General features: G+C 43.3%; 1 protein-coding gene across 1 annotated transcript in view; it reads left to right on the plus strand.

The window, feature by feature from the left end:
* Nucleotides 1-1,977: 1,977 nt before the first annotated feature.
* Nucleotides 1,978-27,668, plus strand: part of lyst (lysosomal trafficking regulator) — a 56,025-nt gene continuing 30,334 nt past the window's right edge. Inside the window, exons 1-6 of the mRNA XM_080507057.1 lie at nucleotides 1,978-2,081; nucleotides 11,051-11,142; nucleotides 17,764-17,962; nucleotides 20,979-21,069; nucleotides 21,995-24,101; nucleotides 26,757-27,666. Coding sequence (XP_080363183.1) covers nucleotides 2,001-2,081; nucleotides 11,051-11,142; nucleotides 17,764-17,962; nucleotides 20,979-21,069; nucleotides 21,995-24,101; nucleotides 26,757-27,666 — 3,480 coding nt within the window. The 5' untranslated portion in view covers nucleotides 1,978-2,000. The remainder of the gene's footprint in view (nucleotides 2,082-11,050; nucleotides 11,143-17,763; nucleotides 17,963-20,978; nucleotides 21,070-21,994; nucleotides 24,102-26,756; nucleotides 27,667-27,668) is intronic.

Here is a 27,668-nt window from a genome sequence, read left to right on the forward strand (position 1 = left end):
CACCAGACATTAAATAAATTGTTATTTCGTCCATTTGAGCAAACAAAGCAAACTTTTTTGTAACTGTTTTCGTGTGTGATTTTTTTTTAAGACTAACGTCCAGTTCACGTTTGTTACTTCTGAAGGCTTTCAGAGCAGGCAAAGGGAATAGGGCGGCATTGTGGTGGCGCTGCCTGCCTTGCAGTCATTACTGAGGGCAAACCCCTCCATTTTAATACTGCTGCACGGAAGCTAGCATTAGCTCGCTTTAATTTATGGGAAACGAAGGTATGTGTGAAAATGCATTTTTCTCTCTCTGTGGCCTCGTTATTAATAATGTTAGGACGCTGTAGCTCCTTCAGATCGTTAGTTGGTTGGTGTGTTCGTGTCTCTGGGTTCAGGTTTGACAGCTGCCATACAGACACAAGACGCTGCGATGCAACAAACAAAAACACCGCTAACCCCCCGACAAACAGCTCCTTGTCTTGATCCCATCAAAACACTGAAGGAGTCAATATTTACAGGCCTTCTAGGGTTATTGTTGTGGGATCCAAACTGATATTTGGTTGGAGTTTATCGAGGCTGTTCGCTTGTTCCTCGTCGTTAAGCTACATTAGTTTAGTAAACGCAGTTCTTGGGCAAGGCTTTCAAAGCAAAAGATTCTCGATTGTCCTGGATTATAGTGATTTCAATCCTCAACTGGGATTAAATCACTTGTATAGTTTGTGTTGATCTAATCTGATATTCATCAGTGTGGATTAAAAAAACCAGTCTGTGCTTTGCAGTTGCTTTATGTACATTATTTAAGTCATGTACAATATGTGTTGGATGTTACTAGTGTTGTCGACGTTTAAGGGGTCGGGACTTTGTCAAGACCACGACCAGAGCATCTCAAAACAAGACAGGACCAAGACTTTAAGAAGCAGAGACAGATTCAAGACCAAGACGGAGCACACCAAGGCTGTAAGGGACCGAGGTCATCCAAGACCAGAGTGCCCCAAGACCAAGACTAAGTCAAAACCAAGTCCAAGACAAGACCAAGACTTTGAGGCTCCAAGAGCGAGTCAAGACTAAGTCCTTGAAAATGTGGTGCCGAGACTGATTTCAAGACTCAATACCATTCTCAAATACTACGTTATTTGATGCACACAAATGTTTGTTAGATTTTGTTGTGTTATTGTCCCACATTGAAACTAATTTATAGTAAACATCACATGTTTGATGAATTATATTTTCCTGAATTGTATGTGATGTGGCTGTGAATGGCTATGATTTCAGCCATTTGGAAAAACCCCATACGACACAGGGGATCACTGCAGTGGTTCTCGGTGTGAGGCGGTGGCACCCAGGCGCTTTCAGCAGCAGGGGAAACGGAGGGGACAAGGAGACTCTTTGTTCAGCAGGATTTCTCAAGAAGTACTGAATAAAAAACAAATATAAAACTGGAAGGCAAAAGTGAATCTTGATTCAAACACATTTTTCAATTATTTTATTATGCTTTAGGTTTATAATGGAACTGAATTGAAACGATTAAAATAAGTGAGAATGAATTTCCGCGTATTGAGGGCTTTTGTTTTTGAAAGAGCCGCTCGTCAGCGGAAGTGAGTATCGCGAACGTACGCTCGCACTTGACGCATCTCCCTATCAGGTACCTAGCAGGCTAGCTGCGTGCAGCTCCAGTCCGCCTTGTTTTGATGCTGATTCAGTGAGATAATAACCTCACCTGACTGGAGTCTCGGGTTCAAGTCAGGTGCAACTTTAACTGGCGTTATGTCGCAGGTGTGGAAATGAAAGCGGAAGTGTGACGCTGACCCCCATTGACACGTGTGTTGTTTTTTTTATTTTTTTTTCTTCTCCATGCAGGAGTTGGATGAGAAAGTGGCAGAGAGTCATGAACCTGCAATGAGAGTCTCGGGAGAACGTTGGAGGCTGGAGTCCGGGATGCCTGCAGCCACCTGGGGGTGATTTGTGACTTGTCTGTGAACCGCCGGACCGGTGCTGGTCCCGGAGGAGAGGACGACATGGCCAGTCCCATGCAGACTGATCTGTCCTATGCATGGGAGAAGTACATGGACTGCAGGCTGCAGGGAGCGGATCTACAGGTAAGGTCACAGTGAGGTCAGGGTAGGGGTGGGGATCAGGGGTCCCGTGAAAAGCACCAAGGTCTATGTTTCATCTGTGAGTTTTTTAAGACATATGTGAATGTTTAGTCTACTTTGGGTTTTCATCCACACTGTTTAATGAATAAACAAAACTCTTCTTTACTCACTTGATAATGGAATTCACCGCATGTTTCTAATTCCTCTTGCTTTGTTTAATACTTACCCTTCACTACATCAATAGTTGTTTTGACGCTGATCATGAGATTAGGAGCTTGATAAAGAGGTTCAGAGGCATTCCTCTTGCTGAGCCTGTCCAAATTACTTTCCTGTTTTTTTTTATTTTTTGCCTTCACTGTTCTGAGGTCAGTGACCATGAATGCCCCGCTCAGATGTTGCTTTTGAGCAGAATTATACAGGGCATAATTGTATGAGGGGATAACCACAGGGAGGAGAGTCATTCAGCGGCAACAGTAAAAATAAGTCTTGCAGAAGAACAACTCTCGATGTTGTGAGGGGCGAGACTTGAACCCTGGCAGATCCTGGACGTCACGAAGGCAGTCAGAAATTTAACGCCCTGCACGGCGTGGCTCATGCTCAGCCGCCAGTCATCGCACACAGAGATGGAGGAAAGTGGAAACCACAGATTGCTCATTATTACCGTTGCCCAAATTGCACATTCATTTCCCTGTCAGCATATCGCGAGTGTGAGTTGGAGAAAAATCCGCGTCAGACCTCTGCCGCTCTTTTCTTTCTCCTTCATGTCAAAAGAACCAAAAGCAGCCGGATCACGAGACTTGGATTAGAGTCGGACTGCAGGGCCCGGAGACACACACACACACACACACACACACACACACACACACACACACACACACACACACACACACACACACACACGGATTAGCCGATTTAATGATTATGTTAGTTCATTACTTTTGATTTATCCTCTGCAATTTGTCTCCTCAAGGCAGGCCCGCCATAGTTTTTTAAAGCTAATGAGTGCTGAAAAAGCCCACAGGGGCTTTTTCTCCCCCCCCCCCCCTCCCTCCTCTTGGAAATAATGACTTCCTTCCTCTGTAGTCGTCATGTCTGTGGTGGTGCGGAACGATCTGTCGCGTTGTTAATCACGGTGGTCTGCATCGGGATACGAGCCCCGCAACTTGTCAGTTTCCATAGCGATAACGCTCCGACTGCAGCACCAAGCCCAGCCTGCCTTTTTTTCTATAAATGGTAACTTCTTGTGTCACTTTTGTTATGACGACTCCGCTGGGACGGCTGCGCGTCGCTCCTCCACCTGTCAGCTCTGCAGTGATCAAAGTGTGTGTGTGTGTATGTGAGATGCAGCCGGCCTGCTATGCGAGCACAGCTGTACTCTCCGGTTTGCTGATGCTGGAGCTTTTTTTTTTTTTTTCTTTCTTCCCCGCCTCTCCAGATTCACTCTGATGGGGGACGCACGGCGTCGGCCTGTGGCACTCGCTCACACGCTGTTGCACTCTTCGCAAATGATGTTTTTTTCCCCCCTCTCCTGCTCATTAGACCCGTCCCACCGTGTCTTTCCAGTGTGTAACTGCCGTCTCGCCAAAAAAGAATACAGGCAAACACGGCGGAATAATCACAGTAAAATGCGCCGCTGTCAACAGCAGCCGCCTTCATTCACGCTGTGATTCTTTGCTGTAAAAGTGTTAAGTGCAAACTGACACCTCCCGCAGCAATCGGTGCGATATCCGGAAGGGAAAAAGAAGTGTGAAGCAGGCAGCGCTTGCAGCCTCTCTCGATACTTCCCATCGTGTTTTTTTTCCCTCTCTCACCTCTGTCCTCCGTCTTCATTCCTGTCGGCCTCATCTCTCCCACGCCGGTGTTTGTGTCACTTATTTACAGCATACTAACCGAGGCCAGCGTTATTGGACAGGTCAAACCCACATCTTGTTCCTCACTCTGGGTTTTCCCCCTCCTGACGGTGTCGGTAAATCATTTCTAGAGAAAGTAAGGAGACCACAAAACAGGATTTTGGACTTCCTCAAGGAAGCTCGAAGCCGTCTGTTTCGTATGACGCTGATTTAGTTTGCCACTTGTTGCAGCCATTCTTCTTTTCACACACGCCTTTGATAACCTCAGTTAACATACGACTGCCTTACTTTTACTCCTCAATGTATGGTATTTACTGTAAGTAAGTGTCGCCACAGTAAGGGTTTACAATAACAGGATTACGGACATAAAGCCTTTACAATTTCTCTCCTCGCCGCCGCGCCAAAACTGTCGCGTTAGTGCGTCCCGTTCCAAACGAAGCTTGCGTATCGGAAGTATCCGCGGGGACGTTTTCCAGTCAGTTCGGTTCCTCTGAATTCTGATGAGCCGAGTCAATTTGGTAGAATGGCTGCCTGGCCAAGAGCCAGATGGCAAGCCAGGTCGTGTTGCTGTTAGAATTTTCAGTTTCGTTATGAGGCAACAGGATGTTTCAAAATAACAAAGTTCAGCGTTTGAAGCACTTCATTTTGTTTGTGTGTGTGTGTCTTCAATGATCTTTGACTCTTGTATCACCTCAAACTCAGCGAGGTGAAGTCAGACAGGTAGTTGGCTCGAACCGGATTAACTGTTTGCATAACGATGGATGGCGAGGGTTTTTCCACAGGGAGCTTCGACTTGTAAGTATGATTCTGTCGCTGCTCCGCCATCACTCGTGTCTTTGCTGTCATGACACGGTGTGGTGTAAATAGGCTTTTTTTTTTTTTTTTTAAATAAAATCACTGTCTAACTTGATTTCTGACAGCAGACATTTGTAAATGTGATTAAATCTTGTGATTTTTCCAAGGTGGGGCAGCCCTGGTCACATATTAAACCCACATTACTTGCGATTGCCTTCCCAAGCTCGGTGCTGCTTCACATTCTTCCTGCGGCGAAGCACCCAAATCCTTGTCGAAAGAAGATTAAACTTGTCAGGCAAAGCATGAGGTAAAATGTAGTGAATACTAAGGAGAGGCTAAAGATGGGTGTGCTGTTACGCCTCCAACTGCACGGATTGGATGTTATGCGGTGCGGTTTTATTCAACAAGGTCAGCTGTAGAACGTGGGCAGTGACTTCAGCTGTGCGGAGCAATTAATGGCCATGTGTGTGGATCACATTGCACATCAGAGCCACTTTGAGCACAGAGAAGTGGAACCAAGTGAGAGCCACATTTATTGGTGTCTCTTGTAATTTTCAGTGTTTTAGTGAATTGTAAAAAAAACCCAACTGGATTGTAATTTTTCATTTCATGCATTTGTTTACTTTCCCATCATGACTTGCTAGAAGTCATCAAAGAGAAGGGATATATAGAGTTGAGCACAATTGCTTATGTCATTATAAGACAAACTATTAGAACTAATGTGATGAAGCTACACTGATGTGACAAAAGAAGCCATAGCTGTGTAATAATCGTCAATGTTTTTATTCACAACAATCATTGTCAACAAAAAAAAAAAAGTCTTTAATGTGAAGTATATGAGGAAGGTCAGCCTCAGTCAAAATGTGTTTGAAATGACACGTGTAGCTTGTTTTCTTGGAGTTTTCAGAGAGACTTTCATTCTCGATACATGTGAGTTGGCATTTTGAAGTCCAACCATTTCATGTGTTTTGTCCAGTATGTTGAAGGAGCTTACATCACTTTAATTCGGAAGTTTGTCATTTTTAAAATGTCCCAATTTTCTGATTATCACTGCGGTTGGCAGGATTCCTCCACTAAACCTCAGTGTTCTGAGTCCGGATGAAGTTCAGGCTGGATGATTGTCCGCTTCAGTTTTCAGAGAATTTAAAGAATCCATTTGTCCTTCATATTAACGCCCCAGTGTCTCTGGAAGTGGAGGATTGTATTGAACAGGTCAGAGGTCATAAAACAAACCAGACAACAAGTCAAAATCTTCCGTAAAGGAAAATGACAACAACTAAGCATGCGTGCGGCAAACGCAGCCCAATATAAACTAAAATGTGGAGCACAAGCTTTGATTGAGGACTCTTGGGCAGATCAGAGTCCTGATATCTAACAGAACGTCATTAGAAAATGAGTCTTCACAATCACAAATAATCAGCTTCTTGATTAAAACTTGTCCAGAAGAATGGACGTCAACAGCCAGCCTTTAACCTTGAGCCAGATGTTGCTCTGGACTTTCCTTTCTATTTGTCCTTTTCACTGAAGGAGTCACTACAGTAGTTTTGCCCTCTGCAAAATTCAATTTTTGAAATGGACAGCTTTTTTTTGGACCGTTTTTTAGGAATTTTCTGTTTTTAAAAAAAACAACAAAAAAAGTTCAAATGTTTGCGCATTAAAATACATTAATTCCTCCATCTCTCTCTCACACACACACAGTTGCAGTTTAGGAAGGAAACCCATGCAAGTTCAGGGAAAACATGCAACCTGTGTTGAAAATGCCTGGAATCAAACCAGGTGCATTCCCAATGTGAGGTGTGCGGTCTACAGACTCAGGATTCATGTAAAAAAAAAAATGTTTGTCTGACCATGCAGGAGATCAGCTATAATATTTTTTTTAATTACAATTATAATCTAGCAGCCCGCGAGTGTGGTGACTGTTTTGACTTCCTGCGCTTTGTCGTTCACGATTTGTTGCATGTCGTGACATTGTTTACCACCGTGTCCTCGGTGTCGGTGCAGTCTTCAGCTTGCAGGGTGACCATAGGACAAGTTTCACATCTGCATTATTTGTTCCGCCCGGAGTTTCAGCCTCCTGGCCGAACGGATGAATAATTCATCTCTGATCTTGAGTCAGAGCTCAGCCATTGCTTTGGCTCGGCTTCTCTTTTTTTTTTCCCACTCGGTTTCATTTGGTGCACTATCTCCTCAAAAACACAAGTTCTCAGGCCACCAGGGAAGGTAAATGCCAGAGCAAGACGTCTGGGTTGTAATTTCAACCAGTAACCGCTTCACAAGCTATCTCCCAGTAATGAAAACAGTGAAGCGGAGAGCAACACATTTTCATTTCCTGCTTGCGACAATAAAGGTCACTGCTTGTGACACTGGTCATCTCACTAACACACATTTTGATCGTAGCCTCCCGTGGTTGGTTTTTTTGTGTGTGTGTTTCGTAATGATGGTAAAAAAAAAGAAAAAAAGAAAGCAAGCTAAAAAAACAACCAAGCAAATTATTTACCGGGGCTTTGCAAAGCATGTCTGCTGTGTGACTCAGTTTGAGAGGAAATGTGCAGCGTTAGGGGCTCCTCATGATGCTCATCACCCAAATGTCAAATTAGATCAGTAGGGATTTTAAACCAGGGAAGAAGGGACCAAAAAAATAACAACAGAAGAAACAACATTGCATAACGAAAGGCTCACGTCCTCTCGCATGAGCACAGGATCACATCGCTTTCACTGCCTCTGCCAAATTGTAGTCTATCCAATTTGCCAAAGAGTGCTTGAGAGGAAAGTCTGTACCAGCGTTGGGTGACTCAGCCATCAGACTCTCATGACTCTGTCTCCCATGATCGCCACATTGGATAAAAACAGCTGGTGTTTCAGAGCAATTACAGAAAGTTTTTAGGATTCAGACGTCAGCCACTAAATATGATAGTGTGCAGTCTGTGTCTCATGTTCCACCTGAGTGGGGTCATATTTACAGGGATATATCCCTGTGGTATGAATTCAAATAAACTATTTGTTTTGTCAGGATGGTATAAAATATCCAGAATTATGAGTCCCAAGAAGTAGCAATGCAAACCTGTAGGAGTGTGTCTGAATCCACTCGCATTGGTCTATGTGACAAATGGCTGAATAAAGGAGTTCCATCACTCCTTTGGAAAAATGTCACCGTTTTCCGTTTGCGTACAGGAGTGTGCTCACTGAGCTTTGCGGACTGTTGATTTCCCCTCCTAAGCTGCACTGCATTAAACAGTATTGGCAGTCCCTCCATTATCAAATCACGCTGGCGGGCCGGTGCCAAGCCGTGCATTGTATATTAGATTAAAGCCTTGGAGGAAAAAAACAAACCCATTGCTGGGAAATTAGCCTTATCTTGAGCAATTCGGTTTCTTTTTCTTTTTCCCCTCCCCTCGCATGAGCAAGAACACATCCGCAACACAGGTACACGGATAACGCAAGCTAACGTCATTTTTCGATACTGGTTTTGGGAGATTAATTGCATGCACGGCGGCTCCAGCACGGCTTCAGGGTGGATTTGTTGAACAAATACCAGTTTTTGGGGGCAACGTTGAAGCTTTGATCTCCTGCTCTCGACTCACCCCTCCGTTTAACTATCTGTTCATCTGTTGCTGCATTTATATCTTTTTTTTTTCTACCTTTTACGTTAATCTCAGCTTCATTTTTTATTTTTTTATTATTCATCCTCTGTCCTCACTTGTGCCTTTTATGATCCATGCATTTCTTTTTTTTTTTCTTTCTTCCTTTTCCCTGTCTCCTGTGTGTAACGTTGTCCAGCCCCCAGATGTGCAGTGACCCCCCCCAAACCACCCACCTTCCTATCCCATCCCATCACTACTTGGGTGGGTTATTGCCTCAGCCGGTGAAGCGTCACCCTCCCTGCCCCTCCTTCCCCCCCCCCCCCCCCCCCCCCCCCCCTCCCTGGCCCTGGTGAGTGTGGTAAACTCTGTACCTTCTTCATCAGGCAATAACATATGTGCACGTTTAAAAAAAAAAAAAAAAAATCTCGCAACAAATCAAACTGTACCAATGCCAGTCATGCTTGAGCTGCTGTAGTTGGAAATGAAAAGTTGAGAACGGGGTTCAGTTCAGTTTGACCGTTGTGACACAGGAAGGAAGTTTGAGTGCTCTGAGTCTTTTGTCCTCAACATGTGGGTTTTCTGTCAAAACAAAAACACATCTTCAAGTAAATGTTGCCTCCTGTTGAGCAAATATCACCCGTCATGTTTCGGTCATGGAGGATGCGAAAGTCAGTCGGTCAGTTATCAAACCTCCCAGCTGAAAGTGGCACGTTTATGCACTCCTGTTTCACGTCATCTGCTGCGTTCTCGTACGTGTGACACCAGTCTGCTGCATAATGGAGTCTCATGTCGGGACCTGCATCCATGCAGCCAAGTGATTTGTTGTGGTGTCACTGTGACTTGTTCCTCTAAGTTTATTACTGAAATACAACTTTTCATGGATTCTTCTCTGTCGCTATTTAGAAGAAAAGGATCGGATGTTTATTTATAACTATTTCTTTAAGGCAAAGTGCGTCGCTGGTGAAAACAGTAATGTGAATCACCGAGGGCACAACATTGGAAACGCTATCTGCTGTGGCCTCGGTGACCTTTTGAATGTGTATTTATTTTGTAAATGTCATCTTACATTTTTTTTTTTTCTTACCCCACTGTTTATTGATGAGCTGGTTAGTTCTGTAATCCAGATAAATATGTTTAGCGTCCTCTAATATTTCCTCTCAATTTCAAATTACAGGGAGGAAACCTGACCGAGTGCACACACTGACTGATTTCAGAATAGAATAACTTTATTGACACAGTACAATAAAATAGAATAAAAAAAAAAAAATGTTTTTCCTGAAAACAAAATGTCAGCTTATTTGAACATCCCAAAAGTAAGAGAACGTATTCTCTCACATCTTAAAACAAATGAGAAGTACTGAATGCATATGTCGCCTTGTGTATTTGCACTCAAACTTCTGCTGGCCAAGGGGAAGAAACTTTGTTTTGAGTCTTGTTTGTTTTTGTGCTTCTGTATTTCCCCGAGGGCCAGGAGAACAAACGGGTTCATAACTTGACTGTGAACTGTTCTTGGTTATTTTTGGCTTTTGTGAAGCTGCCAGTGTTGTTTCTTACCCCCTTAACCATCCTCTGAAAGTCCTCCTGGTCTCCAGGTGACCTGCCAGTTAACCTCGCTGTAAGGCTGTATGGCAACATGGTGGATTTGTAGTATGATATCCAGCCGGCCATCCCTTGAATAAAAAAACCCCCCCAAAAAACATATTACACAAGTTGGTTAGAAAAGGAGTGCTCACATTGGGCAAAGGCTGGGGTGAATGTCACGATTCAATCACCTCGATAACAGAGGGCCATTTTAGTGTGAGCTGAGACCGCTAACCACTTATTGAACTAAAGAGAAGCAATTTAAAGAATTGTATAATGTTGAAATGTTAAATCCATCAAGGTGCGTGACATTTCATTCTCTCAAGTCCCTCTTCCGCAAGACTCTCAGTATCCTCGGTGTCATCGTGTGTCGGCCTTTGTGTAACGTGACTGGTGCGGTCCGGTGTCCGTGACCCAGACTCTCCGGGCAGCCGCATCAGTCGGCGATCAGTGTTGCCTGAATGAATCCAGTCGGTGGTGTCGGATTAGCGGAGGAGTAAAGCTTCCTCCCCCGTCAGGTGTGCGCGACGGCAGTACGAGGGCTCAGTGTAGCATCTGCCGCCAAGGTATTAACACACGACCCCAGAAGCAGCAATGCCGTTAAAAGCAGTCAGGAAGACTCGTCTCTCTGTTGAGGACAGTTCCAAACCTGCATTCAGACTCTGACCCTAGCACTGTGAGCAGGCTGCTTTTACCTTCACTTATCACCCATTGTCTCTCCAGATGTGTTGATGAACCAGTATTATATGCTTTTAGCTGGTGCGATTTCACACTGTAACATGTGTGGTCGATCTGATTTTTTTTTTTTTTTTTTTTAATGAGTTTGGGGAGGGTTTGAATAAGAATGTATCTCATTTAAGCTGAAGTGATTATGTATTGACAAGGTATTGGTCAGAAAATAAGACACACAAACTTACAGCGCTGTAAACTGATCTGCAAAATCAATATGGAAGCAGCACATAATGACAGGAAGGGCTCACACATCACTATTCAATTACCTGTGCCTTCATGAACCGTACAATCATCATCGGTAGCGTCGCGTAGGAAGTGTTTTCGTGTGGGGTATTCTTCATTTCGGTTCCCCTTTGTTTTAGTGAAAGGAATTGTCTGGAGTCGATTCACACCACTGGTCTGGTCTCATTTGAGTGTCGCTGTGTCTTATCAGGTCAGCCTCCAGAGTCTGGAGAATTTCCTCTGCCTCTTCCACTACGTGCAGCACCACCCGGGCCGAAGCAACAAAGATGCGCTGAAATTCTGGTAAGGCCATTCATCCTCCATGCATTCTATTAACTCTACTGTAATGTAGAATTCGTCTTACCAAGACCACACCTTCAGAAGATGTGTTTTTTTAACCCTAACCCAACTACACATCAGCAGTATACTTCATAAATGGTGAATAATGTTCATAGAACATTTTAAAAAATCTGATGAATGGCTCGTTTTTGATCATGAAAGCATATATCTGAAGGGCTGTATGCAAACTGAAATGCAGACGTCACTCTAAAAGGAGAAATGGCAGATTCATTTTCATCATTTTCTCTGCCGTCGCTGTCAAAGAGATGCACATGTTATGTAATCATGGTGCGTCAGCTGTTGAACCACCTCACTGCATTGATTTACATATCGATGAGGAGTCTCATTGGGCACTCGGAGCCACGAGTACCTCTTGTTTGTGTTCCATCGACTGTTAATAAGTTAGGCGCACACGTTTCCAGGCTTTCCGAGATCATTGCATTTGACTCGTATCTTTTGGTACAGACCCACTTTGAAGTCGATCAAATCTAATACGTGCCAAATCTTAGCCATTACCCTAAGCGTGCTCTAACCCTAATTATAATCCAAACTTCAAAACGTTTTCACTGACAGAAGTTTGTTACCCCTCAGTTTTAGTCCCCTTGATTCTTAGAGGTCAGTCTTCATTGCTTTGACTTTCATTAAGTTATTGCAGATTTCTTTAAAGTCCATCATAACGACTATCGCTGGCATTAAATCTGAGCATAACATCAGTCGAACCACAAAACAAGTTTTGACCAGCAAAGGTACAGGTTTTGTAATCACTTGCTCTCCGTCCTCTGAAGGACAACAAATCCATATACTGTGGGTGTGTTTACGGATTTATGTCCCTTCAGTGATTATAGACACCCACACACAAGGAATTGCATTGATTCCCAGGAAACCTATTCTAACCTTGAATTTATTCTACCACTGTCTACCTCAATCCCAAACCTCCTCCAACCTCCTTTAAAGCACATTATAACATAAAAAAATAAATAAATAAGTGATTCACTTTTATTTGATCTTAAAGAATATGGTGCTATTTAATGATTGTGTGAACAGATTATATCCTCACACCATTTTTATTACCTTGAACACACACACACACACACACACACACACACACACACACACACACACACACACACACACACACACACACACACACACACAAAGTTGGTCAATCAGCATGCATGACATGTGTTCCTTTCGCTGAAAAGCAGTTAGATTAATGGGGTTTGGGCCGAAATTCCTTTTTTTCAATGTGAGATTTAAGCAATCTCATGTTTTCCTCTATGAGATCATCATTTAATTTTTATTTTTCAATTACTGGAGATAACGTGCAATAATAAAACACTTGGCAAGATATTGATCCATAGCCACATGGTGTGCTTTTCCCTTTTTGCAGTACTGCGATCGCCTCTCCTGAAGAGTGTGTAGTTGTCGCTGTTAAGAGGTGGACGATGGGGGGAGCTTTCAAGTGTTGATGATGCTCAAAGTGCATGACCACATATCAACACTTCTTATTGATATGGAAATTAAAGCCTGTTGCATAACAGCCTTTTAAAGCTGTGTTGATTTAATCAGATTATCATCGCAGAGCACAGAACAGCCAGCCACAACATTATGGCCGTGAAGTGAGTTATTTTGATGATCTTTCTTTATTCAATTACATTTTTTTTATATATATATATATAGGATCAATAACATGGTGACTGCAAGGCAGTTTTCCAGAGAAAAAACAAATACTCAACATGAGCAAACCTTGGCAATTATGAAAAAGACGTTTTTACAGGGTGAATTATTCTTCTGAGATAATATGGGACTAACAGCTCTGTAAGGTGAGACTGGTTGGTAAGTTAAGGAAGCCAATGAAGACAAAAACACATTTTAGAGATGTGATCTTTTCTGCTACTTCCTGTCAGTTACCACTCTACCGCAGTACCAAGTGAATTTCTTTTTTTTTTACAAGTCGATGTGTACAACGATTAATAATGTGTGTCGGGGTGTGAGGGAGTTTGACAAGTTCCCCATTGTGAAAGCCTGAAAACTCAAATTTCAGCTTTTGTTGGGGCTTCCTGGTCTGCTGTGCTTAGAATCCGTCAAGTGAACCTGCAAGAGGTTCCTGGGCGTCCAAAGCTCCGCAATGCAGGCGATCCCCGAAAATAAATAGTCATTCAAGGGTGTTTTACTTGCAAAAGTTGGCCTCAGCCTTCGTGCTGACATGATGTAATGTGGCTTATCAGTGTCTCTCCAGGATTACAATGAATTTAAACCTTCACAACACATTACCTACCACGCTTTAATTCAAATGTTTCTAAACATCATTGTTTGAATGCAGCGCTCGAGATAAATTCAAACCTCCGCAAAGTAATACACTGACATTAAAGTCCTTGCTGCTCTTAAAACACATTGTGTCCAGAAATCCCAATGATGACATTTTGTGATTTTTTTTTTTTTTTTTTAAACCCCTTAATGACTGTAAAAGCCTGCTCTCCCAAAACCGTGTTTGAATATTATCTAATCCTCACCAACACTGCGAAGGACAGAGGTGAACAAAGCCTCCCCAGTATAAATAACTCTGCTGGAGTAAAGAACATCACAATAATTGGCCTGAGGGGGGAAGCACACAACCTGAGGCAGAGAGATGTCTCCAGCTGCCGGGTGATATCACAGGGGCCCTTATCTTTGTTTACCAAGTCTTTTAATTTTAATCACAGGGCTGGGAGGACAAAGCTGGGGAAGCAGTTAGTCAGTAATTGTTTCAATAGTCGACGAGCAAAGACTGCGTGAATAAAAGCCGCGGGGCATTTGTTATCGTCCTCTCATTTTCTCTGTTTTGATGCCTCTGTAGTTTTATGACTTGGCTACGGCTTCATTATAGCCAGACGACTGATCAGTGGCTTTTAATCAAGACTTTATTTTACACGTTTATTTTTAAGACAATGGATGAATACATAGGCGATACCTGTTGCTTGTGAGGATGTCGACTCGATCGGGTCAGATGATCCTCATTTGATTCAGCGTGCAGACGAAACATCGTCCTCTGCTCCTCTAGCGTCTTTATCACAATATGAACACGATTCTCCAAAATGTGTCGACTCTATATATAGCGGCGCGATGAAACAGTCTGTCCTTGTGCTCGTTAGCGGTGGGGTTGTATTTGCTGCTCGACGTGTCAAAGACTCTTAAATGTGCATCTGTGTCATTATACTGTGACCTGTGTTGTGACCCGCAGAAATTTGATTGAGTAGACGCACTTTATTCGCCCAGATGAAAGCCGGTCAGTGTGAATTTCACTCCAGGCTACAATGTACCATCAGACACTTGGTAACAACAGTGTTCAAGGCCAGCTCGATGGTGATTAATACAGGAGGGGAGTATTTTTGCTTCAGATGCATTACTGCGTTTCAATTTTAGGTAGGAGTGGAAAACACATTTTATATCCTATTAAAAAGAGCAGTGGTAATAGTTTGAGTTACTTTCAATTAAATACTGACATGTTAAGTAGATGTATTGTAGTGGAATTCAATATCGGGTCAATAAATACTATATATATTTTATTCTCCGCATGAAAAAAGTCTTTAAGGATTTTGAATACAAGTGCAGACACAATCACAAGACATGGGCTATACCAGGAATAATAATAATAATAATAATCAGTGGAAGTATTTGATTACGTCAGGAGTTCAGACCCAGATTCACGCGAAACGCTGTGTGGTCTCCATGAAAGGTCAGAGGTCATATTGACAGTGATGTGTGTTGAGCCTCTTGCCATATAGAACTCCACGCTAGTCAGACAAAGTCTGAAGATCATATTTGTCCTCAAAGCTGAACCAAATTTGTTACCGTTGACTGCGACGACACCGGGGGGGGGGGGGGGTCTCAAACCCTGCAATCTTACTTACCAAATAAAAGGGTTTTTAAAGTGTACTTTGGATACAAATACAGTCTCACAAGGAGCTGTGAGCAAAGAAAAGTTTATGCACAAACAATGCCGACACCAACACACTGAAAGGATTTAATTTCCAGAATCATTTGAACCACATTGGATGCGAGACTATTGCATTTAGATCTAAACTCACAGGCTCACAGGTCTTTTCTCGTGTGAAGCCGCATGCTGAACTTCCTCTGTTGACGGGGTCATTCTCAGTTTATAGCTTTCCTCCTGATCACAGTGCTTATTTTATAGCTATTAAATGTATATTGCATTCCCTTAAAAAAAAAAAAAAAGTTTCAAACCAGCATATTTTATAAGAAGTAAAAAGGTGATTTTTGATAACAGTTATAGCTGTGGGGTAGAATTCAACGACATGGGGCATCTTGGGAAATATTGTTTTGTTTATTTTTTTTTCTCTTCAGTGTTCAATCAGCTTGGATTATTGTTTCCTTAAGGGTAGAATTCCTTGGCACGGTCAACATCTTCAATCGAGAGCCGGCGGTTGTTTTTCCATCCAGGAAAAACAAAATGAAATGGTAAATAGATTGCACTTATACAGCGCTTTTGACCTATGTGGACCAGTACCAAAGCTTGATCATGTCTACATGGGGGTACGTGAGCTGCAGGTGTTTCTTGGTGCGGTCGTGACGAAGGAGTGCACCCTGTGTGTAACTGTATATGTGCAAAGGGACTGTACAAGTGGAAATTACACCACGCGCTCTAGTGAGTCATCTGTTAAAGCAAATGACTTTTCTACAGCAGCAGTACTCCATCACTTCTTTTTGTAGTTTTATTCTGACTTTTTCTGTAAAGCCCTTATTCTCCTGAATCTAATGAGTTTTATCTACTTTGTGCCGTACTACTTTGTATGATCGGTGTTCACTTTGCGCCCTACTGGAGTGCAAATCTTGTTTTAAAAGTGCAAAAACGTTCCGATATTACAGTCTGAGCCAGCGGTTTGTTTGTTTGGAAACCTTGTGACCTTGGTTAGAGCTACAATAAAATAAAGAATAGAATTAATGTGAAATGTAGAAGTAACATGATTAAGAAAAACAAGAATAAATCGGGACTAATAGAAGAATAGAATTAGAATTAATTAGAGGATTTATTTATGACCATACAAAATTAATTTGTAAAATTGAAAACAATGTGAAAGTCTTTAGATGGCGAATGTGTAACGTCACAAGTGGAAAACAAATATCTTGGCCGAGGCCTTTAGGTGCTTTTGCACCAAAAAGATCCTCCCAGTTGTTGTAGTGGAGAAAACAAAGCCACTTACTGTGAATGACGGCTGATTTGAGAGGTCTTGTATGGGGCACTCAGGGGGCTTCTCAGTATTCCCAAGACCAGTCCCCTTGCCATGTGACATCACATGCTTTCATGTGATACGCTGATCTGCTGCGAATCTGGAAGGCTTCCATTTGAAATTCCAATTTAATGGAATTTGCGCTGCAGAACAGAAAATTCAGTCAGTAGTCGTGTACGGAGGTATGCAGATACAGCCAGCAGAGCAGCGGTCCGGCTCCGCGCTAACGCAAGATGACTGCGAGGGGACGGTTCGGCCCAGTAACACTTGGTAAGAAGAAGGAGAGGGGGACTTTATCTGCATCTGCTGTCTCGATTGAAAGTTTTTACTCTCACACTGCCCATGGATTTGTAATTTTTTTTTTTTAAACTGTGGGACAGAAGTGGCTAGATAAGAGCAGAATTATAAATAGGAGATTTTTTTGGTGACTATCCAATAGAATTAATTACAGCTCTGGACCTTGGGGGGTGGGGTCCATTTCCTAAATGTGTGTAAAGCTGTGCGCAAATAGGCATCACTGTGTAAAAGAGGCATAAAGAGGTGTGGGGTGTGTCTCTGTGTGTTGAATTAAAATCTACAATGAGAGGAACACGTGGCCGTGACGGACTCGAGCGCGCTAGCTTGGAGATGCTAGTATCATAGTTTTCTTTGAAAACCCATTTGATTTCATTTTCATTTCATCAGAATTCAGATAATTAGTAGTATTTTGTGTTTTTTATTGAGATGTTTAGCTGGGCACTCGTCATGTTTATGCAAACTTTCTGACTGTGGATCTTTTGCTGTTTGTCTCATTTCACTATATTTGTTGCGGAGTTCTGCGTGGAGACATCTAACCCAGAAATAATGACTCTTTTGATTAAATCTGTTTTTAATAGCTTAATGAAACTGAATGAAGCTGACAAAACTGAATAAACAAAAAAAAAAAAGCAACTCTTCCATAGTCGTATTATTATTACCGACTGCGCTTTAAATAAGAAAACAAAATTGTGACATGAAATATTTATTTCCTGTGGGCAAACTCTTCAAAATATTTATTGAAACCATTCCATTGATAACATTACGCAGTGGTGTTAAATGAGCGAGTTGCTTCTCAAAGTTTTTCAAACATTTATCCAAAGCATTTCGGATCAGTCTCACTGCCACGCGCTTTTCTAAATCGGTTAAATCAGAAACGCACTGGAAATAAATTGGGTTTAGTAGTATTAGTTTTCCCTTTTTTATCTGCTCATGCAGCTTCCCAGAAATCAAGACCCTTATAATTTGATAACGTCGGTTTGTTTACACGTGTTGAAAATGTGATTGTGCCACAACCTCCTGACTTTTCGTTCTCGTTTTTTTTTTTTTCCTTTTGCTGTAGCTCAGACATGAGTGGAGCCAGTAACACACTGGCGAGGGAGTTCCTGACAGACGTACACCAGCTATGCAGTGCGGTGGCCCAGAGAGCGGAAGCACGGGAGGAGGACGAGGAGGAGAGTCACATGGTGGCACTCGGCGAGTACCTGGTCAGGGGGCGGGGCTTCCTGCTGCTCAGCACCCTGGACTCCATTATTGACCAGGTGAGGAAAGGTTAAGAGCATCAGTCATGCTACTTGTAGTCGAACCACACAACATTTATAGCTGTAACACCAACAGTTTGTATGGAAGCAATCGCAGCATTAATCACAAATCACTCCATTTTAAACAGTGACAGAAAGAAACTCCTTGGCGCTTGACGTTTGAAAGGGAGCTGAATTTATTTCGTGGCTGTCTGTTTCAGATCCACATTTGCATTTTAGTTCATGTCTTCAACTCTTTTTCAGTCGGCGTCTGACTGGCAGGATTAAGCCTCTGAACCTGTGCCTTTGTAAACTGCTTCAGCTAATGTTTGTTCATCAGAAGGAACATAAATTAAATATGTGTTTAACCCTCTCTAAGGCACACACTGGTATCGTCGACCATTGAAGCTAATCAATTGAGGTGTTTCAAGACTTTAGTTAAAAAAAAAAAATCTGTATAAATCCTTTTCTATTTAATAGAAGCTGTTGTTAATTCATAGTAAAGATATTTGTCTGTAATTTCTGGCGATACACCACTGAGTTCAACTATTTTACACTTATGCTTACTCCGGTAAATGCATTGGCTATAGTTGTGTGCAGTTAACATGATCATCAATCTGGGAAACTAACAGAGGGTGGAGGAGATGTTATGCCAATCCAAAGTTTTTAAAACAATGTAAAAATATTCTAACTCTTCACCGCTGGAACTAAAGAAGTAAGGAGGAATGCATAAGAGTTTAAATAGGGTTAATGAGAACCAGTGCTGCGACATTTGTTTAGAGATTGGGCACAGTTTACATCCGTGTCTGCTGTTTTTATAGTTTGCATGGTGACTTTATCTAAACAGGACATTCTCTCTGCGGTGCCGGCAGGTCTTTTGATCATGTGACCCATTGCAGATAGATTTTGAGTTTGCATCACTACCAATGTTCCTTGCAACATTTGATGCAAGTGTTCAGCTCAGCAGTCTGAATCCTAAATATGCAACACTGTGGAATCATTTCAGGCATTGGAATGTAATGCTTCTTATCCATCATAAAATAGTGACAAATCTATATTGCAGCAGAGGAAAAATCACCGGGGTTTATTCAAATTGCCGTCAGTGTAGGGAAGAACGTGGCTTCCTGGAAATGATAGTGTGACCACCACCGACCGATTCTCTTCTGCTCACTCACTTTGCGATCTGCATTAAGTGGTCTAGCCAGATACATTACTAAATAAACTTGTACGGGCATTTATATGTTTCTGTCAAACTGCTTATATCACTGTGCCATAAAGGGCAAAGGTTACACCGTGTTGTAAGCACTCTCTGCTGAGGTTAAATGATAGGAATGGCTGCACAGAGGCACATATTGTTTTCCTCTATTAACTGGCACCAGGCTCTGATAGAGGCCAGTGTTTCCTCCTCATGTGTTGTTCTTCAGACTTCCGCAAAGTCCTTCCCGGAACGGTTTTTGAGTAAATGTATAACTGATTTATAAAAAAAAAAACACACACACACACACAAAAATACCCTCTGAAGTGATTCACTGTAGAAATAAATTTGTGTGCGATCACGATAGAGTGGTAAATATCATGTCTTCTGAGAGTTACAGGGCAAAGTTGGTTTCCAGTGTCAAGCATGTTGCTGTTGTGCAGACGCGCGTGAACTTGGTTATTTATAAATGCTCAGTGTTGATGTTTGCCTCACTAAAGGTGTCATCAGATTCAATACTCGCTGGATTAAGACGGCATGTCACACCAGCAGCTGTCATTGTTTGTTTTTTTTATCCAACACCCAAACACTTCTCTTCTTCAAAGCAGAAGATGTTGTATTCGCGTTTAAAGAAAAGAATGTTTTCTTCAGTATCATATTCATGTGTGTCAGTGTCACTCCTGGCCTTGTGTTACTCGACTTATTTCACACACATTAATAATACTTTCTCTTTTAAATGCAAGACTCATTACAGAAGGCAGTCTTGTATAAATATATGATCACAAACTCCACTTATGTCCTTCAGGAAATTAGTATTTTCTTCTTCAAAGCAACCAGAGACACTATTTAAAAAAACCTCATATCTATTATTTGAATTTAGCAGAGGCTTTATCTCAAGTTGTTCCAGTGTGTTTTTAAATACTCCCACGATGTCGCTTCAATTCCATCTGCTTGTTTAGATCTGCTCAGTAAAGCTGTCTTCATTTAATAGTACCAACAATCTTCTTTGTTCCATTAGAAAGCCTCTTAAACACTGTTGAATTTGATTGTCTCATCACCAACTCATGGAAAATGCTTGGTCACAGACAGATATTCCTCTATTATAATCATCAAAAGTAATCAGACTGTCTGACTTCCTAAGTGTCTTTTGAAGAGACTATTTAATTAGTGACTTGCATGTGGTTCATGAGGATGTTTGAGGACAGCGTGAATGATTTCTAGCGATCATTTGTGGAAGAGTAACTATCAAAAATGATTAGTGGTGCTATAAATTCTTTGAATCATCACTTATCCTGGATTTATAACAAAAATAAAAAGTATCTCAACAATAAACTAAACTCTTAATGCAGTTTGTCTTGCATTAAGACAATTCTGTATATTTCTCGCAAGGTGATAACTTTCTTAACTCACACATGAAGTCGTAGGTTGATCATTTTTAATTAACACACGGAGGAGAAATACTCTGGATAGACACGCGAGATCCCAGAGCTCTCGGAAGCAAGTCTGTCGAGTAGCTGCTACATTGCTTCCTGTCACACTTGCACCGTAGAGGCACGATAAAAACGAACCGATTAAATGTGCATTTTAAGAAATCTTGTCTCCAGCTGGAATAAATCCATAAAAATTGTGAAATTCAGACACGACTCAGATCTAATGTGAGACGCTGAGTCACGACTGTTAAAAGTAGTGACGTCCAAATGGATGGCCTGATTCAAGTGTAGTGAGGAGTGTGTTGTGGTGGGAGGGTGTGGGCATGGCGTCCCAGGGTGACCAAAGGATTGGGAGGGGAGGGTGGCAAGGAGGCTTTCTAGGTATCCTCAGTGTGTTTTGTTGCACTCCCAGGAGCTGACCTGTCGGGAGGAGCTGCTCACTCTGCTGCTGTCTCTGCTCCCACTGGTGTGGAAGATTCCTGTGCAGGAAGAAAAAGCCCCAGGTCAGTAGCCGCGAACGCTCCCGTACTGCTGGATCTTCTCAAATACCGACGTTAACAGCACACATGTCACTCTACCCACATGTCCAACTTCTGGTATGCAGCTCCTAATTTCAATTTCCCGACTTAATCTTCAGAGTGTAACATCAGCTGCACAGAACAGTTGTCTCTGTTGTGTAATCAAGTGATAGCGATTTTCCAACTATTAAATGCATAGCCTGTTTTATGAGCCACAGATGTTGTGTAACCATATACGTGCAGTTGATTCTCCAGCCATCCGTTATGCATTTGATTACAAATTATTCCAGTCGATTGGTTTTTCAGTATTTTGGCACTTTTTTGCAAATATACTGGAATGTGTGCTCATTGATTTTTGCTCTATATTGTACCTCTGATATGCTCAACAGATTACTGCTTTTCATTTGGTGCTTTATGTACTAATAGAGCTGCAGCCTTTCCACTACACTAATTTTGCAATGAAAGAATCAATTTGAGCCATTTGCCACAGAGGATGATCGAGTTGCAAATGTAAGCAGGCACAGACAAGGGAAGACGAGCGCCTGCGGAGGACTGTGACCTCAGGATGACACGGGCATTTAGTACAGAACTGCTGATTCACTCTAACACACAGCCTAGACATTTTTACTTTAATTACTTCTCGCTTATGGGGTCCCTCCACAAACAGACAATGGCTGCTGATAACCCAGTGTGTATAATGTATTTATTCTCCACTGCAAAGTAGTATCTACAACCTGCGAACTCTACCATTCTTCAGACCTGCAGCTTAAATACAAAAGTGACATGAGTAGGTCTTGTATGATTCTACTTCGTGGTGCAGTTTGGATTTATGCTCATGTTCAGTATTGTATGTTGTATAATCTTTCCAAACGTCTCGAATGGGTCTCACATTTCTTTTCCTTCTTGACAGATTTCACCCTGCCATCGCTACTAGAGGTATTCCTAAGCCAGGAGGTGAAGGCCGTCCCCCTCAGAACAGGACAGAAAGCAACCACAGATGAGCTGAACACTGGGAAGAGGCCCCGCGTCGGCAGCGGCACCTGGAAATCACGGAGGTCGCGCAGAACAGCGCAGCGATACTCTGTAAAAGATGCTCGCAAGTCTCAGGTATCTACCTCGGATTCAGAAGCCAATTCTGAAGACAAACCTGTGTTGGGCCCGGGTGGGGCAAGGAGCCGAAGATACCATGGCTCCACCATCCAGGTAAGCTGTCAGCACCATCGCTCGGAGGCCTCGCAGTTAACATCCACTTCCACCACCGTCACGGAAAGCATGAGTGCGCCATACCCCCACCCCCGCGCTCCGGGAGCCCAGATGGCAGATGCTGAAACCCTGACGGATCCAGCTGCAATATCAATATTCAACCGCATGGAAAACTCTCCCTTTGATCTGTGCCATGTGTTGCTCTCCCTGCTGGAGAAGGTGTGCAAGTTTGACATGAGCATCAACCATAACCCAGGTCTGGCTGTCAGCGTTGTACCAACTCTCACAGAGATCCTGACAGAGTTTGGAGACTGTTGTGGTCCAGGGGGAGGAGGTGGAAGTGGAACAGCGGCGGAGGAGCTTGCTGGAGGCTGGACGGAGGAGCCGATCGCACTGGTTCAGAGGATGCTGCTACGTACCATCCTGCACCTAATGTCTGTGGACGTGAGTCAGAACGACAGCATACCGGACAGTCTGCGGCGGAGTTTGACAGACTTGCTGCGAGCCACCCTCAAAATCCGAAGATGCTTGGACAGGCAGAGTAACCCTTTTGCGCCGCGGCCCAAGAAGACTTTGCAAGAGGTGCAGGACGATTTCTCATTCTCCCGTTATCGTCACAGAGCACTACTGCTTCCAGAGCTTTTAGAAGGAGTACTACAAGTTCTTCTGGGTTGCCTTCAGGCTTCCACACCCAACCCATTTTTCTTTAGCCAAGCTCTGGAGCTCATCCACGAATTTGTCCAGCACCGCGGCCTGGAGCTGTTTGAGGCCACGGTGCTGCGACTGGAGGGACTAGGTAGAGCAAGAGATTCTGAAGTAGGAGGTGAGGCTTCAGAGAGGCTACGAGGTCTCATCACTGGCGTTTTTAAGATCATCAGTGCTGTGAAGAAGGCAAAGTCGGAGCAGCTGCATCAATCTGTATGTGCCCGCCGCCGCCACCGTCGCTGCGAATACTCCCACTTTCTTCATCACCACAGAGACCTGTCAGGTTTGCCCGTCTCTGCTTTCAAGCAGGCTGCAAGACGCAACCCCTTCGAGGAGGACGGCGAGGGTAAAGATGGACTCGAGGTCGATGCTGTACGTTACCCTGAGCGCTGCTGCTGTCTGGCAGCATGTGCCCATCAGTGTCTGCGGCTCCTGCAGCGTCTGTCCCCCAGCGGGCCCGCTGTGTTGCAGGTGCTGGCTGGCGTGCAGGCTGTTGGAATCTGCTGTTGTATGGACCCTCGCTCAGTCGTAGGACCGCTGCTGCACGCTTTCCAGGCTCCGGGCCTGCGTAGCTACCAGTCTCATGTACTCGGCGTACTAGCCAGACTGATTTTAGACCAGCTTGGGGGAGGTCAGCCTTCAGAGAAAGCCAAGCTGGCCTCCTGTAACATCTGCACTCTGGACAGCAGCCAGTTGCCAGGTCTGGAAGAGACTCTGCAACATGGAGAACACTCTACTATCGCTACCAGTCTCTGTTACCGTTCCCAGGGTATCCTGCCGAGTGGAGGGGGAGCTGAGGACATGCTGTGGAAGTGGGATGCTCTGGAGGCTTACCAGGAGCTAGTGTTTGGTGAGGAATGGCAGCTGAGCCAGCAGATAGCTGGCCATGTGTGCCACCTGACCCTGCGGGGCAACGCTATAGTGCAATGGCAGCTCTACACACACATCTTCAATCCCGTGCTGCAGAGAGGGGTAGAGCTGGCCCACCATGCCCAGCAACTGGGTGTTTCAACTGTCTGTACTCAGGTCTGCAGCTATCACACGCAGTGCCTGCCTGTGGAGGTGCTCCTTGTTTACCTGCAAACATTACCTGCACTACTAAAATCAAGGTGAGTTATTTTCTATAACACATTTTCTCGTGTATATCTTTCTGCATCACCTCCTCCCAGTGATAGTTTGTTTCACACCAGTGTCATTTGTAATGTTAGCCTTTGAATACGGCTTTAACTTTTTCCATAATCTGTTACTCAGCTTTCAGGCTTAGCAGAGGAGCTTTTTTGTTGTTGTTTTTCTTGCGTTTTTTATTTTCCTTTTATTGCACCTGTAAAAGCAAATCTAATTTGTCAGCTCCAAGTAAGACACCTAATCTCGCTGGCAAATGTTTGTCATAAGATCCGTCTCTCCAGGTCATTGCTAATTGATGCTCATCCATAATTTATCACAAGGTTGTGAAGCGAGAGATGGAAAATTGCTGACCTTTTATGTAACACGGGGACAAGCAAAGTTGTCAGGCAAAAGCAGGTGTTGTGTCAAATAAGAGTATGTCTTACTATTGAATAGTCAAAGAAGATTGTTGACTTATCTCATTTTGAGATTATCCAGTACTTCAATGGAATTGCAAATACTTAGTTTGATGTGTTTCAATCCCAGCATCTCATCCTGCCTGTATCTTTACTTTTGGCCTGTGCATACAGGGATAGCCTGTATCCCTTTGCGACAATAGACGGGATCAGCAAATTCAGAAAATGGGTGGTGGGGTGCTGTGAGACACTCTGTCAGCAGTAGGCTGATGGTTTCCCTTATTCAAATTCAGCGTTTTTATGCTCGCTGCAGGTTTGACTGACATTCAAAGTGTTTGCAGTTTCATGCAAAGCTTTTCAAAAGACACTTGGAGGCAATTTTAGCACAATTTTAGGTGCTTGTGACTTTGTAAAATTTATTGCTATGCAAAGCTCACATCCCAGGAAGTGTCACACATTTGGAGGAATGTCATTTTAGACTATCATGAGAACATTTGACAATTTTCTTTGTGCATTTTCAGCATCGATTTCTTCAAATTCTAACCCGGTCTAGGTTTCAATTCTACTTACACAAGTACCTGCAAATTACTCTTTAACTGTACGAGTCATTTGCAATCAATTTTGTAGTTTGACATACACAAAATGTACACTTAAAAAAAAAAAAAGCAACAACTTTGTATGTCAATAACTTTGTTACTAATTGCAGGCAAATAAACTTAAAACAGAGCTGTGAAAGAATCTTACTCGTTAACATGAGATCAGCAAATCGAACAATCAACCGAATTATTGATCTGTGCAACCCTAATGTATTGGCTCATTATGCTGTTGCGGTTTCACTCATTATCTGAAAATCGTAGCCAGCTGCCTCAGCAGTCTGAGAAACGCATTCAATGTCCAGTCTAGTTTTCACCAAGTTTAATGGGCAAATTCTGTCTGTATCTCCAAAACCTCTGCTCTGTTTGGAAGGATGAGATGTCTCTTGGGAGGTTTAACTAAATAGTGCAAACCAGTTCGCAACAGTAAAGTCGCTTTTTTTTTTCTGCTACACTAGAAATTTTTAAACATCCGAAACAAGTAATTCTTTCAGATTTGTACATCATCTTACATCTTGCCTCTCTCTTCATCATCTTGCACCACTGCTGGAGCTTTCTGCTTAAAAGAACTTTGGATGAGAGCATTAAATATGCAGACGAATGGTTACTCATCCTGATGGATGTTCACACCACTAATGAAAAGGAGAAATGTTCAGAAAAAAAGTAGACTTATTCAGCTCCACATTATTAATGTAAAGAAAAGCTGAAAAAAGAAGGAGGGGGAAATAAAATCAACAAGTTAATAACATAAAATGTTTTATCCATTTCACGTAGTCAAAGCTCTCGGTCAACATCTGTTTTTATTTTGTTGGCGACAGGATTGCACGCTTAGATGAGTGAGGGGTTTTTTTTGGTTGTGTTTTTGTCACGGTACAACATTATCACATCTCATGGGAGGGTTGGTTTTTTTTCACACCAATTGCTGGTTTACCCTCGACTCCAAGGTGACGCTTTATTCCAGCATAATTTACGCTGTTTTAATAGCATCATTTATCGGGTATCACGAGCTGTAAACACATTAAAAAGGATGAAATGTCACTTTTGTTTTGCAGAGTACAGGCTGGGTTCACCTTCAGATAACAATGGCACAGTTTGAATGTTTTTGAATTGGGCTTTCACGATGCTCCATCAAAAACACACATACGCAAACAGAGGATAACACAGTTAACCAGGGAAACAGAGTAGGAGCATTAGTATTGATATTGATGATAGCCTATTTGGATGCTCCCTTTTATAAGGGCTGCTGCAGCAAATCGTCCCACCTTGCGGCGGAGGCTTGTCTAGCTTTTTACACCAGATGCCCTTCTGCTATAACTGGAATTCAAAGTCACTAAAAGTCTTGTTACAACATTAATGCAGAATTCCTCATCATACATAAAGACTTCTTTAAAGTTATGGAGTTTGTCAGATGAGATTGAGTGGCGAGCGTGCGCTTGTTCATGTATGTGCTCTTTGTTAACCTATTTTAATATACCTGGGCCAGGGAGACGTGCTTTGCTAAATTTGTGTGTGGAATACATTTTAAGTGAGTGAAATGTGCATTTCATTTAAATGTAGAAATGAAAGTTTAAAAAGTGTCCGTAGTCCATTTTAACTATCGATGCCCACTCTCTGTATTATCTGCTTCAATTTTCATTATTTTGTGTTACAGGGTGATCCGAGATCTTTTCATCAGTTGTAATGGACTTAACCAGGTGACGGAGCTCGTCTACCTGGACCAGACTCGCTCTTTAGCCCTGAAGGTGTTCGAGACTCTTATAATTGGTATTGGACGCCAGCAGACTGACGGGGTGCTTCATGAGCTGGAGGGTGCTGATGTGGAGGAGAGAGAGGCTATCATAGGCCTGGCCGAGGAGCTGGGATCCCGAGGGGTCGGGGAGGGCCCGCAGAGCCTCAGCAAGTTCTATGAGGGCCTAAAGGAGGCGTATCCCCGTCACAAGCCTCGAAGCGCACAGGGCCGTGGGCCAGGACGCAGCCGGACAGAGACCCATCTCCACATCATCAACCTCTTCCTTTGCGTGGCCTTCCTCTGCGTCAGCAAAGAGGCCGATTCCGACCGCGACTCCGCGAATGACTCTGAGGACACTTCTGGCTACGACAGCACAGCGAGCGAACCGCTCGGGGGGCGGCTGCCTTACCTGTCCCCCGACAGCGTCGCTCTGCCGTCCAAAGAGCAGGTGCGACGTGCCGCCGACGTTTGGTCGGTGTGTCGGTGGATCTACCTCACCAGCCCTTTGTTCCAGAGGCAGTTCTTCAGGCTGGGAGGAGTGGACGTCTGCTTGCGCCTCATGACGATGGTCATCCAAAAGCTCTCGTGTAAGACCAAGGATGGGAAAGCAAAGAAGAAGAGGGACGGTAAAGTCAGGAGCAGTCCTGAGTCCGCCGCATCAGCCGTTGGTCCCGGACAGGAGGAGGTTGAAGGAAAGACTAAAGACCCAGCGAAGAGGCTGGAGGAAGAGTGGCAGCTACAAAGTATTCGTCTCCTGGAAGCCTTGCTGGCTATTTGTCTGCACAGCGCAAACTCGGCCCTGCAGAGGATAGAGCCGGAGCTTTCCTATCAGGT

Source organism: Blennius ocellaris, assembly GCF_963422515.1.
Source record: "Blennius ocellaris genome assembly, chromosome: 13".
Lineage (NCBI taxonomy): Eukaryota > Metazoa > Chordata > Actinopteri > Blenniiformes > Blenniidae > Blennius > Blennius ocellaris.